Source organism: Anser cygnoides, chromosome Z (assembly GCF_040182565.1).
Source record: "Anser cygnoides isolate HZ-2024a breed goose chromosome Z, Taihu_goose_T2T_genome, whole genome shotgun sequence".
NCBI lineage: Eukaryota > Metazoa > Chordata > Aves > Anseriformes > Anatidae > Anser > Anser cygnoides.
In genome coordinates, this window is record NC_089912.1 from 37070805 (window position 1) to 37089467 (window position 18663).

Below are 18663 nucleotides of genomic sequence, written 5' to 3' on the forward strand. Positions count from 1 at the left end.
CATCCTAAAGATCTCTATTTGCCCTTCCATCCTGTGTTATTTTCAGCTGATAAAGGATGTAATTCTTTGAATTACATTTGCTAGCAGAAGCGTGTAGTGACAAGAGTATTGCACAATTAAAATAACTGTTTGCCCGATACAGGTTATTTTGCCTAGGCACAATACTTAATGCTATGGTCACCTTTTAGCTTCTGGCTGGTTTTGAAGCAACAATTCACTGACTGTGTTGTATTGCTCTTAATCTCTTTGTTTAGTGGTATTTTGTTGCAAACGCAGATCATTTTGACAAAGTTGGTTTGGGAAATGCATGTGTGTAGAGTTGTGTCAGTTTGTCTTAAGGATGAGTAATCTCTGGCATGGAGATGGTGACCTTTTAAATAGGCTGAATTGCATTCAGGAGGTGGTATGTGATTGCAGCCTGACAAGAACAGTTTTCCGTTGTAATGATGGCTGTGCTATGTGCAGTGGAAACATCGTCTTGTAAGAACTGACAGTCTGCCGAAAGGATCTCTTTAATTGCTATAAATTACATTGCTAAGTATTGTCTGATCAAAGTAATGATGATCCCTAGTAACAGACCAGGAACCCTGCATCATTTACTTGTGGTCTAAACACAAGCAGATCTTAATTTCTATTGCATAAGATTACAAGAGAACGACATTACTTAAATATTTTTCTAATCTATGAAAGTTTCTGATTAATATTGGGTTACTTGCCAGTTTAAGTAAGGCTGTTTTAATTGTAGCTGTTTTTTTAGGAAGGTATTGTTTTAACACTCGTCCTAAAAATGAACAATTATTTAATTCAATTAGGTTGCTCTTAGCAAGTTAGTGTTAGTTTAGTTAGTCTTCCTGATATCTCAGGCTGTGTAACTGCTTTCAACTTTGTGATTTTTCTCTCAAACAGACGTGCACCTAGAATTAGAAGACCGACTAGCAAAATTCATGAGGACAGAGGAAGCTATTATATACTCATATGGTTTTGCAACAATTGCCAGTGCTATTCCTGCATATTCAAAAAGAGGGGACATTGTGTTTGTGTAAGTACTGTTTTCTCTTTGGAAAATTGCAGATTTAAGAATTTTCCTTTCAGTTTTTCTTCTATTGTTGTGAGTCAAATTCATTTAATGATTTAGAAAATAATGCTGTTTTGGATCAAGTATTTTGTTGTACAAATCTCAAATATTCTTTCTTCTCAAAATATTCCATGACAAATCAGTTACTGTTTTTATCAAGGAAAAGCAGAATTGGACACTCAGCTTAACACACAAAAATCCCATCCAAACAAAGATATACTTGTTTATGCAAGGACTAAGTCCGATATCCAGACTTTTTCCTAAGAAAATGGACAGTCATACTTGCTGTTCTTCTATTTACTGCTGGCTTTTTACGTTGGTAGTAAGGCAGTTGTTCCCCCCATGCATATTTGCAGTGGGTTGGTTAGTTAAAGACTGGTGTATATATTAATATAACAAAAGAACAGCTATACAGGTTTCAAACCAAAGATTCAGCAGGCCCAGTATCTGGTCCCTGAGAGTAGCCAGTCATGATTTGTATCTGGAAGAGTAAAGAAACAGGAGAAAGAATGTAGCAATATTCAAAATTTTCTGGACCAAAGATTTGGATTCAGAAATAGTTGATGGGTTTTTGTTTATTTTTTCCTATTCTTTTTGTACCTGTCTAAATCTGTAATAGTAAAGATACTCCTATTACATGTAATTTCTTGGTTTAAATTGAACATTTTATGAATAACTGTATTTGAGTATAACACCTAGTAGTTTCAATTGATGCATTTGAGTTTTAGGGAGCAAGGAGACACTTCTCTGTACTGTTCATATCCTTTTGGATTTGTCTGTAATTCTTCTTAAGTCACTTCTTTTCGAAGTGTAAGGCTTTTTGCCTATATGCCTTCTTTTATAGAAGTTCTTTCACTTCAGTTAAATCCTTTATTTTTGGTTTTCTGGGTCAGCTGTTTTTGAGATGAATGATCAGAACAGACACTGTTCAAAGTGTTGGTGTATCCTGGAGTTAGGTTATTTGTACTGTTTCAGCTTCTTAGTGACTAAAGTTGTTCTCACCTTATTTAAAAGCAACTTGCTTGAAGCTACTGGTTTAATGATGTGCAGAAGGTTTGATTTAGTTGCCACTTTTGAAAGATTACTGGATTTATTCAGCTGTGAAATTACATACTCCATCATACCCAGAGATTTGCTTTTCCAGCACTTAGAAATGGTGAATAGCCACTTCAGCCACTAAGATAGGAATTTCCAAGATATATTAAAAAGCAGGTTTTAGGTCTTCAGAACACCACTATAAATGTTATAGGTACATCTTTGTGTTTTTCGTCTAAGATTCAGAGTGAATGGAATGAGTGCTTCAGGAATGATTACTGGGGTATTGTACCTAGTCCATGGAATGCAGTGCTCAAATGAATTGCTGTCACGTACAGACAAAAGAACCAGTGTACACTTAAAATAAAAACTGTTGGCTTGCTTTTAATGGTTGTAGTCTGTAGGAAAGTTGCGAAACTTTAGAAATGAGTTTTCAAAGTGTAAATAAAATTTATGATTCTCTGATAAATCTGGTTTTAATATATCTAAGTACAGGTATCTGCCCAGAGCAGAACAGTCCTAATTGTCACCTTTCTTCTTTGAATAAAAGTTAAACCAAGTGTAAACTTAGAAGGGCTTACTGTGTTTACAGAGATGAAGCTGCCTGCTTTGCTATTCAGAAGGGATTACAAGCATCTCGTAGTAACATCAAGTTATTTAAGCATAATGATATGGCTGACCTTGAACGACTCTTGAAGGAGCAAGAGGCTGAAGATCAAAAGGTACAGTTCCTTGAAAAAAACACTTGTACTTTTTTGTGTCCACTCAATGCCAACTTTTTTTTTTTACTGTATTCTGTAACTGAATGGGCCCAATACTTACAATCCATTATATGGTTTCTGTAAATCTCAATTGAGCATTTAATGTTGCTTGTATAATCAAGATTGACTTTATTATGGCATTTATCAGTGTAATGCTTGGAAGTGAGCTCACAGGCATTGGTGATGGAGGAATATCTCTTTGAGCATGTGACTGAAGCGTGGAATTATTTTTTCTGCAGAGCTTCTATTTTATCTTTCAGAAACTTATTCAATTATCTTAAACTAATAAATCATGCCAGTTAATAATCAACTTGAATGCCATACCATGAAGTCAACACCAAAGTGGCCAGTCCTAACCCTTTAATTTACAGAAGCAGGATGATTCTTTTTTTTTATTATTATTATTTTCTTAGATACCTCCCCTATCTTGCACTCAATTCTTAATACGTTCTTAGGATAACCTCTTGAAAAATGTGGGTCAGCTTGATGGCTTGCTTCTTATTCTGACAGTAGTACGAAAGGATGTTCAAAAGCAGCTACTGAAATCAGGATCAGCAAGTGCAGATGATCTACTCAAAAGAATTAGATGAAGAGTTATCAACGTCATGTACCTCATTCACAGAATGCTGGGAAGTTACAGTTGGAATAAAGCTGATTTTGTGCTACTTAGAAAAAGTCGAGTGGATAAACTGGATTATTATAAGCCAATCAATTTAACATCAGTCTTAAGTCAGCAATGGATCTGATGAATGCAAATTTGTAGATAATATACTATTCAACTTTTTCCCTTACCTTTATGGAAAATGTATTTTGTCAGATAATCTTTAGATGAGTTTATGGCTGTGGTTGACAAAGTAATGATGTAATATGTTTGTGTAACACATTTGGTTTGTTAGAGCAGAGTGCTTTGATTTAGCTACGTGGTTAAAGTTTCTTAATGTAGTTAGCTGAATGTGAACATAAAGTTGGTGGCCAAGAGTTTAATGTAGACCATATGTGTTTAGTCAAGACATACTGAAAAGGAAGGAGTAGATCTTACCACTAGAGCTGGTCCAGCTTTTTGAGTGAACTGTGCCTCATTTTGGTGCCTACAACTCAGAAAAGTTGAATAGATTGTTCTCTGAATCTTTTTACAAGAACTAAAAAAGGAAAGAAGTATGACTTAAATCTTAATGATATCTTCTGATCAAGGCTATTAAAGCAAATAACAGGCGAATGGTATTTTAAAACAACAAAACTCCAGTGATTGAAGTTTATACTAACCAGTGCAAGATGTTCTTACAACCTATATCATCCAGAGATCAAGCTAGGAGACTGTGACTTGAATATTATGAATACTTCTGGATTGTGCTCTTGTAAAGACACAAAAGGATTGTGCTTGCCTTGAGAATCTGGGTGCACAAACCAGTTGCTGAAAAGCCTTCTAAATACACTAATGAGGGAACATATCTATCTGGCCTGAGTATAATAGAGACCAAGATTTGCAGAACTAGTTCTGTAGTTGTATGCTTTGCATTTTATGCATGAAGATTTGATTTTATGCATAATGGATTGATTATGGTTTGCTACAAAACAGGGCATTTTAAAATCTTGTGTATGAGTTAGAAGCTTTAAAAATATTACAAAATAAATAAAAACTAGTCCAATAAGGCATTTCAGCTTTTGTTGCAAATGATAAATGCTAAGTTTTTAAATTAAAGGAAAAGGTTATTTGAAAAGGCAACCTTATCTTCCTTTCCTTTCCATTACCTTCCTTTCCTACCAAAAAAATTTCATATTTTCCCTTGTTAGTAACTATTGATATGAACTGAAACCATATCTTTCTCTGAAGAATCCTCGCAAGGCCCGTGTAACTCGAAGGTTTATTGTGGTGGAAGGATTGTATATGAATACAGGAGACGTTTGCCCTCTTCCAGAATTAGTAAGTGGCTTCAGTTTGCCTTTTAAACTCTGAATATGAATACCTGTGACTAATGAAATAGTAATATTGTGTTGTTATGCCAACATTGACAACCCCAGCATACCTTTTTTTTCACCTTCTTGCTTTCTGAAATGTTTGTGAAACGTGGATTACAAATCGTACGTTTTTTGAAATGTCTGATCAGGATTAGGAATCTGAAGTTTCATGTAAAGAGACTTGCAAATGAATATCAAGTTAAGGTCTTAATTTTTACCCTGTACAATATTACTGTATTTGCAGCCAAGCTGTATGATACTAAATCGTTAAGCTAAAATTAAATAAAAAATAATTTATTTTTTTGTAAAGAGATTGAAAATAAAAGAAACCTTCACATACCTGTCAAACAGTGGCTCTAAGGAAAACGTTTGCTATTCAGCATACTGTTTTTTGTGCAGGCAATGGTCTGGTAGGTAACAGAAGACATGCTTTGAAAATTTGTCATGTTAGGAGTATTTGATACACCGAAAAATATATATTTTTTAATAGTCTATAGCCTTTGAAATTGATGAACTTTACTCGTATTAAATGTTGAAACAATTTTGAAGGCTGTTTAAATGACAGAACAGAACTCTAGAGCTGACGTTTTTGCAGTATCCAAGCTATTGTACTTGTCCTTCTTTACCTTATCTCCCCCACCCATTTTGTGACCAAATTCTGATTGGGGTAAACTTTATTTTATATCATTTTCACTGTTTTAGATAAAATTGAAGTATAAATACAAAGTTAGAATATTTTTGGAAGAGAGCCTTTCCTTTGGAGTCCTTGGAGAACATGGGAGAGGAATTACTGAACACTTTGGAATAAATGTAAGTGCCATCTTTTTGTCTGCTGTTCTTGTTATGAAAATATTTGTGCAGAAAGAAATTGCACAACTGATTCCTTTAAAATATTTACTAGTGGATGACAAAATCTTCAACATACTTTTGTGTTTTTCAAGTTATCAGTCTTAAAGCATTCAGGTCTCTGCACTTTTCCCTACTCCTGCTTACTTGAAGTAATTGTTTTAATACTTTATTTAGTGAGGAACATTGTAAAAAAAAAAAAAAAAAAAAACAATTTTTATAATTTTATCATTTTCTCAATTTTATCATCATCAGATAATGGTTGGACTGTTTTCCAGCCCCATACACTTAAAAATATCATGCATCCACCTTTGAATATTTAAACTCTGATTTAACTAGATTTTTTTCAATTGATTTTTAACTCTTACTGACTGCAGTGGGTCTACGTAACATCATTAAAGGACAATCTCACACTGAATGCTTTGAAGAATTGTCACTGTTTTTGGTATGATGTTTTTTGTTTTCCTGTTCATGTTTTGCACATACCTAGAAAAGAATAATCCTGTGTGAGTTATATATAGATATATAAATCTTAATTTCTAGAGTCCCATGGCAGGGGGGTTGGAACTAGGTGATCTTTCAGGTCCCTTCCAACCCAAACCATTCTATGATTCTTTAACATTATTTCAATTGAAGCTTCATTTTTGTGTGTGATGAATCTTTTCTAGTATTCATGATAATACAAAACAAGATACATACTTGATAGTTTTGTCTGACAGATAGTCTTGATGTAATCAAAGGCATCTCTTAATAACTTGTTAATTTAACTTGCAGATTGATGATATAGATCTTATTAGTGCAAACATGGAAAATTCACTGGCTTCTATTGGAGGATTTTGCTGTGGAAGATCTTTTATTATTGACCATCAGGTAAGTAAGGTCTTGTTTTTATATGATGTGGCAAGATCAGTTTCGTAAAAATGAGTTACTAATTAGTATCTATTTTCAGGGAGTATTGTGATATGCAACATTTGATTCCATGTAGGGACTTTCTAGTTCTATGAAACATTGTAGATGCATGGAAGATCTATTTTTCAATACTTCTGTGGACCTATGTGTGTGGAGAACATGTTGTTTAAGTATGAGTAAATTAACTTTTAAAACATTGTCTATACTGTTGTAAACGAAAAAATGTGTTGTTTTTTTTTTTCCATAGCGATTGTCTGGTCAAGGCTATTGCTTTTCTGCATCTCTACCTCCTTTGTTAGCTGCTGCTGCTATTGAGGCTCTGAATATTATGGAAGATAATCCAGGTATTTAATTCAAGAAAATCTTATTCTTGAATCTTTCTTCACCCAAAACTCACAACTCATAATTCCTAGTTTGATTTCTCACCCTTTTACTGTTGTATGTCCTCTCAACTTTACAAATAATTCATTTTACATGAATAGTTTTTACTTTATATTATTTCCCATCCTGCTTTTCTTTTTGACATCTTTGGTGTTTCCTCTTCTTTCCTTCTTCCAGCTAAAAATGAGTGAGTTTTTGTGGTCAGAAAGGAAAGAGATCGTAATCACTGATGACCAAATAAGAAGCTTGTTTTCTGTCTTATAGACTTGTAATAGGCTTCTTCCTTGTACATAAATACCTTTAGCACAAATGGAGAAAGGGAATGTTGCAGAAAAAAGAATGGGAATCTATTTCCTCAGAATGGAATAACCCATTCCTTTCCATTTCTACTCCATAATTTCTTTTCTCCTCCAAGTGAGCATCCAAGCAAGTATCTCCAGCAGGAACATGTTGTGAACACCAGTGATTGTGGCAGCACCAAGTATGGGGCATTTGAATAAAGTTGTCAGGCAATAGTTCCTGCTGTATGAGTCAGAGAATTTCCCTTGTTCCTAAAAGCTAAGAATGATTTTTTTGGGGTGAGAGACTTATGATAAGGACAAGATTGGCCAAGTGTTGTATTTGTTTTTAACCTTTGTTACCATGAATAGGTTGGAGGAGATGTGCAGAGAGATGTAGTATTTATTTTGTTCCAAATAAATACCACTGGGTAGTCTGTGTAGTCCACAGCTAATCTTTGCAAGTTAAACGAAACACAAAAAAAGAAAGACTAAGTCAGCTGTAGTAGAGGATCAGCCTCTTGCAAGGAAAAGAAACAAGGTTTATAGATCCGTGAGCCAAAATTTTCTGTTTAAGAGTCTACAATGAGTTGATAAAAGGATCAGGGAGTAGAGTCTTCATGGCTGTAGGTATCTTATAGATAAATTTATAAACAATTTAGATCTACCATTTCAGTCCCATTTACCAAGTCTGTGTCACGCTTTTCATATGATCATGAACCAGTACATCGAAATTAATGAGGCAATGGAAAGTGATGCATTTATCAGGTCTTAAAAGCCTGCCATTTCCTTGCAGAAATGGGAATAACGAACATTGCGAAGAGTAGTGAAGAAAATTAGTACTTTTTATGCATACATATATACACTATATATATATAGTGTGTGTGTATATATATATATATAGAATAAAAATCATATTTTAATTTTCTTTCCCTATTTTTTTAATATTTCACTGATAGAAATGTAAAGTAGAAACAAGATATATATATTTTTTTTATCTAGACATTTTTCAGACTCTCCGGACTAAATGTGAACATATGCACAAGGCTTTACAGGGGTAAGTGTATTTTCTGTTTGGTTTGAGTAGTAATATAGTGAGAGGGAGCAGTGTTGTTGTTGATTTGAATGTGCCTGTATAATCCCAACTTTAAAGATCTTTCTTTGCCCAAAACTGTTTCTGATTTTACAGATGCTTTGACTGGGATTATTTTTACACTTAAATTATATGTCCATTAAAGGAAGGTCTTCCTTTTCCAGCTCTCTCTGTTACGCTACTAAAATCAAGGTTCCAAGTTCTTAAAATCCATTTACAAGTATTGAAAAGAGATTATACTTTATTTCTTGTGGGGACATTTACAAGCCCTAAGACAGTTAAGTCTTTAGGAGGTAGCTCTCAATGGTACAAAGTTTTGAAGCATACTGAAGGAACAACCTAAGTAAAAGAATTTGTCATGATGGTAGTTTGTGTTGTAGCTTACCAGATACACTTTCAGATGACTCAAAGTGCCTTGCAATCAACTTTAATACAATATTGTTCTTACATATAAGACTTGAATGCTAAACAGTAGCAAAGTATTGATTATTCTGGAGGGATACAGGAAACTGCTAGAATTTATCTGAAAAATAAGGATTCTCTTTGAAATCCTCTTTAAGACTGATCTGTTTTAAAAGACGTACTGAGTCGTTGCTTTATTTAGTATTTTATCGTTAATTTTCTTAAAGTTTTCCTTTACGTATTACAGAAACGAAGAAAAATACAGTTAAAAAATCTGTTATTAATTATACTACCTGGTTTTATTCATTTATTTTTAGTGTTGGTCATTTATTCTGTACAAGTTGCCTGTTGTGCATCTCTGTTCTGACAGGAGTTTCCTGACCACCCCATGTTTTATGTTAGAACTTCACTTACTTTCAACTTCTTTGGAATAATCCTACAATAAAATAATCCTGGTAGTCTTTTTGCTGTGTTTTGTTTCAACGTGGGTCTAAAATACTTAGGCTTTGAAGTCAAAGATACCCAGATGCTCTTATGCTTGAAATGTTTTGCAGGCACTTGAGAACTATTAGTGTCTCTTCTTTGCTAGTAATAGAATGTTGTGACTGAGCTAAAAGGAGAGTAACTGTAATGTTTTTCTCTACCTGTTATTCTGAGGTGGTAATTATAAATATGTTTAAAATACAGGAAGAAAAGACACACAAGTAGAATTTATCAACCTTTTACTTGTGAATATCCCCTGTGAAACAATGGCAGTTAAGACACGGCTGACACTTTTTTATCCTGTGGTTTATTCTACCTTTTCACTTAAATTCTGTAAGTGATCATATAGTCAAAAATAATAAGTACGCAAAATGCCCAAGTGTCTACTAATAAGACTTTTGTGTTATGAAAACTAGTGGGGTAATAGATTCAGAAAAAAAAATAGCTAAGGAAGTTAGTTCTCAGTCATAGTAGAAAAGAACTTGCAGGACAATACTAGGTGACTGTACAGCCCTTTAGCAGGTAACAATAAATGTGTAAAACAATATCAGAGGGAAGACTTGAACTAATATTTGCAGGATCTTGTGTATTTTTTTAATAACCATGCTAGAAAAAATGTGCAACAGTTCAAAGACGAGATAAAGTTTTGCGAGAGGAGTTTTGCTTCTTTGTTGTCAAGCTGTTACATTAAATACATTCATCTCCCATGCCTAACCATGGCTACTGCTTGATTCCCGTTCTTTGTGTTCTTCCCGTGACAGAGTGGAGCTAACTGTTGGTTTAACAGAGGGACAGTAGAATTGTGCACAAAGAAAGAGAAAAAGAATGTGTAGCTCTTCTCCTTTCTCATAACAGAACAAATACAATGATAATAGTAAATTAAAAACAAACTTTTTTTTAGCCAAAGTGTAAGTAGCCTTTAAAATTTAGGACTGTATAAGGACCAGTGCATGGTTAATGTTCCAAAAAATGTTGGTCTCTGAATGGACAATGGGAGGAAAATCATTAGTGTTGTAATCTAAAAGAATGACTGGTTTTGCTTCTTGTGGGTGTAAGCCAAGTGCTCGTTTGTGGAAGAAATGTAAGAACTCTTCTGAATCCCTCATTGAATTACTTTCTTATTAGAATCATAGAATATCCCAAGTTGGAAGGGACCCATAAGGATCATCAAGTCCAACTCCTGGCACCGCACAGGTCTGCCCAAAATTTTAGAGCATGTGACTAAGTGCACATTTGTCTATGGTGGTTTATATAGCATAAGAGAATGCTGTAGGAGATGGGATGCTAACATACAGCAGAAATAATCCTGACTTTCTAAGTAATCTTAGATAATGTGGATTTGTCTTGTTTTTTTAAAATGTCTAGAGTCTTAAATGAAGAAGCTCTGTTGGCATGCGTTGGGATGGAATGGGGAAAGAATTTTTTGCTTGTTCAAAAAGTGTGACAGTAGTAATCAGTATCCCTTAAATAGTTCATTACTTAAGGTGTATCTTATAGCAGGCTGAGAATTTTTCAGTGAAGCAAGTTTTCTTTGAGGAAAAGCAAGTTTTCTTTTTAAGATTTCCCCTTCTGGAGACACTTGATTTTTTTTTTTTTTTTAAGTGAGACCCCATCTAAGTTTTCTGTTAGCAAAACTGACCGAAACGTTTGGCCTTCAGCTTTAGGACAGACTTTTCATGGAGAGTTCCCTACAGCTCAGAGCTTGGACTTGCCATTCAGTTCTGCAGCTCAGCCTGGTGGCTGAGGTGCAGGGAGCCTTGAGGTATGCCCTCTGGGATAGCGCGCTGAGGTTACCTACATACCAGCACATTCATGTCGGGAGGCATCCCTGGTCACTGGAACATGCTCGTCTTTTCCGTTATATTGTTAGAATGGTCTGTGGCATGGATTTGGCCCAGGCTGAACAGCACTCTTTGAAATGACTCCTGGATGCGGTTCAGGAGTTAGTATAAGCCAGGAAACATTCCCAATAGGCAGTTGGGATGTGGCCACCCTGAGTCGGAGACTCAGACTTTTAAAAGTATGTATGTGAGTCATTCCCTACCCATTGGCCTCAGGGCCAGCAAATGGTCCAAGACATATTTAATTTACTAATACAGAACTAGCCTTAAAAGGAGTGTTGGAGTTCAGGAGACTACTTTTGTTCCTGTGTTACTTCAAACTGAGACTTTCTTTTTTCTTGTGTGGAAATTGTTCTTTTTTGAAATCTTTATTTTTCCAGTGTTTTTATGGAAAAATGAATTTTGATTTCAGGAAAGTTATAGTGTGCATGCAATTAGATTCTCAAATATTTGTTTAAATTTAATTTGGCATAGATTCAGAAAAAAATAGTTAATACTTCACATGAATGTTAAAGTACCTTCATTGGAAGACCTGATGCTAAACTCTTGGATTTCTTCAAAAATTGGATAGATCAATTGACTAGTTCAGTTTTCTCTAGCTGTAACTTATAGAAGTAGTTTTTGGATTAAACTTAAGTTTGAAACTTGTAAGCAAGACTCTATGAGTAAATGTGGAGCTAATACAAAGCATGTTGTATGGGCAAATGTGCAGAGTTTGAATGGAAGTGATAAAAGCCTGCTTCCTCCTCATCTTTTCTCACTTATCCTTTGGGGGGACAGTTTATTTATTTCAATTGGAGAATGATGTCTAGTATATAATTAGAAGCTAATACTGTGCTTGTCTTAAACTGGATAGTTTTTTGAAGGGAAGTAACTCAGTTCTGTGGATGATTATATGATATGTCAGGACTGTAGCAGTCAGAGTCTAAGATACTAATTAACAGCTGTCCCCAGATACAGACATGGGAGTAATTCTGTTAAAATAACTACTTTTTAGAGGAGCTTCTGACTAAGTAGCAGAAGATGTTTTAAAGCTTTTCTACAGGAAATAAATAAAAATCAAATGCTGTGCCAAAAATTAAACTTGTTTCTTCATCTCACATAAGTGAGTAGCAAGGTTTGCTGTTGTTTATTTTGCTAACAAACTCAAAAACTTGAGTTAACTACTGTGTTTATATTAGTAAAATACATGCCCTAACCCTAACAGTCCTCCTCCGTCTTTGGAAGGATCCTTTCACAGTTTTAAAATTCTTTGGGAATGGAGGAGCTAGCTATTGTTACACAAATTTGCTACAACTACATTCAGTAAACTCCTTAGGGAATATACTCATTTGGTAAGTTTTGTTGCTTTTACCTTTTGCAAACTGAAGTGCACATATGTTTTTCCTGTATTAGTATTGTAAATTTATGATGAATAGTCCAAGCTAGGGAAATACGCAGAAACCCTGCAGAACAGAACAGCTAGAGGAAAGTAAATGGATGCATCGGAAAAAAAGTGTTTCAGTACTATAATTTAAATAATCTTACTCAAACGTTAGCTAATGTTTTCAGGATTGCATAACTTTTTTGAAGAATGTTAAGAGGAAGCATGTCCTTATACAGTTTAATTTTTGTACTGTGTATACTGGTACAGAGAATGTTACTTTTGCTAATGAACAGCTATTCCTTATGCAAAACAATGTAGTATTATTTTTTATGAAATCTTCGCTCTTTCTTTTAGCTCTCCACCTGGAAAAGAGAAACACACACTGCCTAGAACTTCTGAACTTGTGTTCGACTAGTATGTGCGTTAAAAGTTTCATTATTTATTTTAGGATTTCTGGCTTAAAAGTAGTGGGAGAATCATTTTCTCCAGCATTGCACTTACAGTTGGAAGATAGCAGTGGATCTCGAGAAAATGATGTGAAGTTACTGAAGAGAGTTGTGGATTATGTAAGTGTCAACATAGCAATTAAAATATATTGTTGCTTTTCAATGGGAATAATGAATGAAATGCAAATTGGTAGAGTGACTTGTTGGGTAACTTTTGTTGGAATGCCTTGCAGGAAAGCTGCAAGAAACCCAGTTTCTTCACTGACTATAGGCCTAGTAAACACCATCTTCTAATCATTTCTCACTTCAGATATTCAGGTTTGTAATATTTGATAAAAATGTATATTTCTTTTTAACTTCAGAAAATAAAATGTTCATATAAAACAGTTGCTTAGGAAACATCTATGATATTCAAAGGAATCCATGTTATCATTGGTTCTGCTGATTTATTTTAACCTAGCATTCTGTAGTTTTGCTTGTTTGAGTCAGTGAACATGCTTTTTTTGTGTGTGTGTGAAGAATCCCATGTTTTTTATATCATAATTTTTTTCTATCTTCACATTGTCTTTCTTTCTCCAGTATAAAGAGATGGAGGTTGATAAAGGTATTCTAGATTTCAGGAGGCATGTAAACAAGACTATACAACAAACTCTGAAGTTGATTTTGCTTGATAATACATTTAAATTTGTTTGGATAGCCTATTTAATGCAGCAATTTTATCTAATAACTTGTAGAGGAAAGCTAAAAAAGCTATGCCTAACCTCTCCTGTTTTATATGTGTATCCTGTATTAAAATTAAAGATGCTTTTTGCACAGTCTTCAAAAATTCCTTTGCAAAAGGTTAGTTATCCTGACATCCAACTCATAAACGTTAGTTATATGTAGTCAGCGATCAAAAGGGTATACACCATCAGAAGTTCCCAGATTGACTGCTATATTTTGTTATGTACAATCAACCTTCTGTGTTTTCTCCTGTTTCTTTCTGTACTTTCATCTGAAGTGCATGAATAGTGGTATTGCATTAACTCAGGCCCGCTATCTGGAGAAAGAAGAAAAATGTCTTCCTTCACCCAGGTTAGTAGAAAGTCAACGTATTATTTCATTTTGTGGGATGTGATGCTTTATGTCTTTTCATACCATACTGGGGGGTTTGTTTAATAGCCTGAATATAATAATTGGTTGTGTAAAGAATGGGGGAGGCTGAATTTTGAGTGACTGCTACGGGATGCTAATACCCTGAAATAACAACTATATCAAAACTACATGAATCTTTGCAATCAGCATGGCACTATCTTTGCCTGTTTACCAGACAGGATTTCCATGAACTACACATCTGCAGGTAAAAAGATAATAAAATTATTCTGCTGCTTATGTGTATGGAGAACAGGGTGGAAAGTAGTCTATTTTCATTTAATCTTGTGCCTTGTGTCTGTTTGAATTTGAATTCATAATCTTTTCCCTGGGGATAGTAATTTTAATAAGTTAAAATAAGTAAAACAAAAGCCTAAAACTGAAGACAAGGATTAAAGCATACTGTGTATGTTTTGGTATTCTTTTTCTAGTATTCGAGTAGTGGTAACTGTGGAACAAACAGAACAAGAACTGGACAAAGCTGCATCACTTATTAAGGAAGCTGCGCAGTCTGTACTGAATTAACCTGTGGTTTTGAATTCATCTTTCAGATTATAAGGATAAATGTTTTACACTGTATAGTGAATTCCACTTTAGATACTCAATTTCATCTGCTGATGACATTGAAGCCTGACTAACAAGATTGTTCCGGAATGCTAAAAATGCAGTGAGGTGTAGAATGCTGAATTTCAGAAATGGCGAATGACACAATGTACTTACAACTCAAAAATTACCATTTTGTAGAATTTCTTAAAATGGAATGTGACTGTTGCATGCAGGCTTGTTTCCAAGTTTCATCTTAAGAAGTCTTAAATTTATTCCTTCAAACCCTTAAATGTTTTCAGACAGAGATATCATTCAGTTTTTCCCCAAAACATCTAAAAGGTGTATTTTTCTCAGAGTATTCTCAGAATGTACGAGCTTCAAATAAATTTAAAAGAAATTTACTTTTTTCAAAATGGAAGTTCCTAATACTGCTGAAAGTGAGAGAATAACATATCAAGACATAATTTTGTGCTGTATTAAGTCGTTTATATTGAATTATAGAGGGAACTTCAATTTTTATTTGTTTTTATCTTTGTCTAACCATTTCTGGAAGCAGTTTTTCAAAATGCCTGGCCAGATATTCAGTTATCTAAAGGTAAATTCATATTAAACACTGTTTGCTTACCGTATTTCATATGTAAATATATGCATTTTTAATATTATGAGTGAGATTTTTCTTGTTATTAACTTAAACACCTAAACTGAAACTTCTAAGTTGTGAAACTGATAACAGTTCAATTACAGTATGTTCAGTCAGGGGACCTTTGCACCAGTCTTGAAGAGGAGGCATAAACAACAAGGAGTATGAACCAAAGTTTTGAAATGGCAACCGAATTCTAGCTTATTCAAACAACTTTGAAGCACAAAAATGCTGTGTGCTAAGTTATATCTCTAAACAGCTGCTATGTGTTAGAAGGGAACACTCTGACGGCTAGTAAGAGAATAGATGGTACAAGTACTACTGAAATACAATCAATATGTGCACATAAAATCCCCATGTAATTCGATAGTAATATTTGGATATTTATGCTGTTGGGATTTTCAGTAAGCACAAATGGATAGAAACATAACATGAAGCAGAGAAAACTGGTAAGGAAGGATGACAGTAAGCTGTATCTTTTTATAAAATAAAACTATAGCTATGTATTTCAGCATTTTTTTTAAGAATGCCTGTTTAAAAAAACAACTTTGTATTCTGTCTGATCTGCATTTGGGTTGTTTTGTACTTATGTGCCTTTTTGGTTGCTGCTACAAGGACTACAGTACTATTTTAAAAGAAAGATCGTTGTTTAAATAAAACACTGTATGTTTGATTCAAATTTTTATGTATCACATAATTAGCATGATTCAACTGTATTTTGTTGAATATTCTCCATCAGATGATTATAGTTTATGTTGTCTCTTTCAGTTGATAGTGACTCCATCTTTGCAGTGGTTTTCTGAACTCTGTGCATTTAGATGAAACTGCTAAAGTTGTTTGGGCTTTTTTGTCAATGGTGTTGCTGGCACTAGAAATATTCAAATCATTATCTATGTAATGTAGAGGAATCTTCATTTCAACATGAAAGAATGTTATTATTACATTGACATTTATGTTTTTCTCTCAACGGTGAGTAAAAGCCTGTGAGAAACCAACAACTTAAAAGGACAAAAATGTGAGAATGGAAGCTGGTTTGTGTTTTACAGGCTGGAACTGAAGTGCCTTCTCAAGAACAATCACCCTTCTCAGGGCCTTCAGAGATTTTGAGAGATGGAAATTAAAACTTACCACTATACTTTGAGATTGTGAGCCATTTTTGGTTTAATAATACAAAACTTAATTTTCAAATAAACTCAAGCCTGTGACTTACAGGCTGGGAACAAATGAGTTGCTTGTATTCTAGTGCAACATAATTGTTTTGAAGTTTAAGGTAAACCTATGAAGGTAAATATGTAAATGATTAGTATTAGAATATGAGATTGCAGAATCTGTACTGCTTCCATTTTCTATTAGGTTGTCTGGAAATAGGGGGAAATTTTTTTGTTGTTCTCTTGGGAACTAGCAATAAGCTTTAGATGTATTTTATTGGTTTTATTATGGTTTTGTTTTTTTGTTGTTTGTTTTAAAATAAAGTGGCAACACTTAAATTGGCAGGAAGCAGAGTGGAACTTCTGGCAATTTCAAAGCCATAACTAAGTTGTTCTGATGAGGCAAAAGCTGAAGTATATTGATAAAAGATACCACTGATTCATTTAGCAAACACATACTCAGCATTAAAACATTGGTTAAACTGCCTTTGACAGTTTGTTTTTAATAATTATATAGGAAATCAGCACTTAGACCGCACTAAAGCGGATGCCTTATTGTTAATAGCAGTTGAAGTATTGTTATTAATGTGCTTTTTACTGACAGGTCTCTGGGAGAAATTAACAGGCTTAAGCAATGTACCTGGTGGAGAGAGATATCCCTTGTCAGTTTAAGCAAGTCTGGCCCTCTTCATTTTCAGTCTTCTGATAAATGTCCCTGTTTGATATGGCAAACAGATGAGGGGAACAATGGCTGGGGAAAAAAGTTGGTTGGGGTTAGGGAGACAGCAGGTGATTCTGGTTAAACTTTTGACATTAGAAAATCAGAGTGGAAGCCTGCTAAGGTGCTTAAATTCTCAGTGCTCTAGGCTGATAAATGTATGAACAAGCCTGTTTTAGTTGCTTTGTGGTTTTGCTTAGATGAAGTGGGACTTTTTCACCCATTTCTTCAGACACTGGAGTGAGGTTGGGGTCTTAGAAACTTGCTGGAAACCTGTTCGGCAGGATACTGTGAAGTGAATTCAGAGCATAAGGGCCTGATCCTGAACATCAACATTTCTATTGGAAAAAAAAATGTGGATTCTTAATTTTAATTCAACTTCTTCATTATTTTTATTTTACCCTGCTAAGTATTTGGAACAGAGTTTAAGCTGAATGGAAGCGTCAGGATGATAAATGGGGATCATATTATATATCTTTTTTTTTTTTTTTTTACTAAAGACAACTATGTGGTAGTTGAGAAGGAATGCATTATAACTGTAATAAGGTGGTCATTTATTGAAATTGTTCTGTTGAAAGCAGTTATTTGCAATATATAGGGACTGGGATAGGCTGGAAAGAATTTATACTTTGAAGGTATTTTTGCTTGAGGAAACATATCTGTGATTTTTTAAAGCCAAGTGATCTGTTTTTCATGCATGTTTAAAAAATAGTTGATTGTTATTTGTATAAGTTCATTGTTTTTATAGGAAAACCTACAGATGCCTTTTTCTGTTTATTATAGTAATCGTAATTTTTGGATAGGAGGTGAAATGCATAAGGAAAGTATTAAGAAAGAAGTAGAGGTATGGCTGGACAATTTTGATTTTTTTTTCCTACTTTTGAAATATAATCCCAGTCACTGCACAGAATGGTGTACTGTCTCCTTTCTGTCACTCCATCTGGACTTTATTATTTTAAACAGGGTTGTGGAGTGTTGGCATTCACTGATCTATGAAGTTGCTACCGCAAAAGTGTCTTGCATCTTGAGATGACTCGAGAACTGTACATGAGCTGTAAATGCTGCTTAAACAGAGGAAATATTTACAACTAACACAAAGCGTTTGTGCATTAAACTGTTTCAGTGTCCCAATAAAAGGAAGTGTCTGGATAATGTTTCTTGTTGTGTTTTTATGTTCTTTGGCAGTTTCCATGCTAATAAGATAATGGACTTAGTCTGTCTTGCTGGTGATGGATTGTTCAGATATTCGTTTCCTGTCCCGTGTGTGCTAGGTCATTCCAGAGTAAGCGTAATAAAAGTCACATACATGATAAATCAGCTAAGTTGCAGATTGCTGGAAGGTGGAAGTACCTATCAGGGAAGGACTGATCTATACACAACCACTTTCTAGTTCTTAGGTAGCAGTTACTTAGGGAAACTAGACACTGGCCCAGATACAGTTTAGCTGTGACCCAGTATGAAATATCTGATGTATCGGCAAACCCTTAAGTCCAGCTGAAATATGCCCAGCTCTGAAGGACCTTTACAGAAGAGAATACTGAAGCTTTGCCTGTTGTGTTACATGGATAATATTTGTCTTTACCCCTGATATTAAAGGAATTATCACCT

The 18663-nt window shown here is 34.4% G+C and overlaps 1 protein-coding gene across 3 annotated transcripts in view; it reads left to right on the forward strand.

Moving 5' to 3' along the window:
* The window catches only part of SPTLC1 (serine palmitoyltransferase long chain base subunit 1), a 33379-nt gene extending 15172 nt beyond the window's left edge, over positions 1 to 18207 (forward strand). Inside the window, exons 6-15 of one of the 3 annotated variants that reach the window (XM_048046117.2) lie at positions 907 to 1039; positions 2703 to 2832; positions 4703 to 4792; positions 5530 to 5637; positions 6448 to 6543; positions 6830 to 6926; positions 8244 to 8298; positions 12875 to 12992; positions 13873 to 13946; positions 14435 to 18207. In XM_048046117.2, the coding sequence (XP_047902074.1) occupies positions 907 to 1039; positions 2703 to 2832; positions 4703 to 4792; positions 5530 to 5637; positions 6448 to 6543; positions 6830 to 6926; positions 8244 to 8298; positions 12875 to 12992; positions 13873 to 13946; positions 14435 to 14528 (995 nt within the window). In that variant the 3' untranslated portion in view covers positions 14529 to 18207. The other 2 variants (XM_066987869.1, XM_048046118.2) reach the window with 2 other exon arrangements.
* Positions 18208 to 18663: the final 456 nt, after the last annotated feature.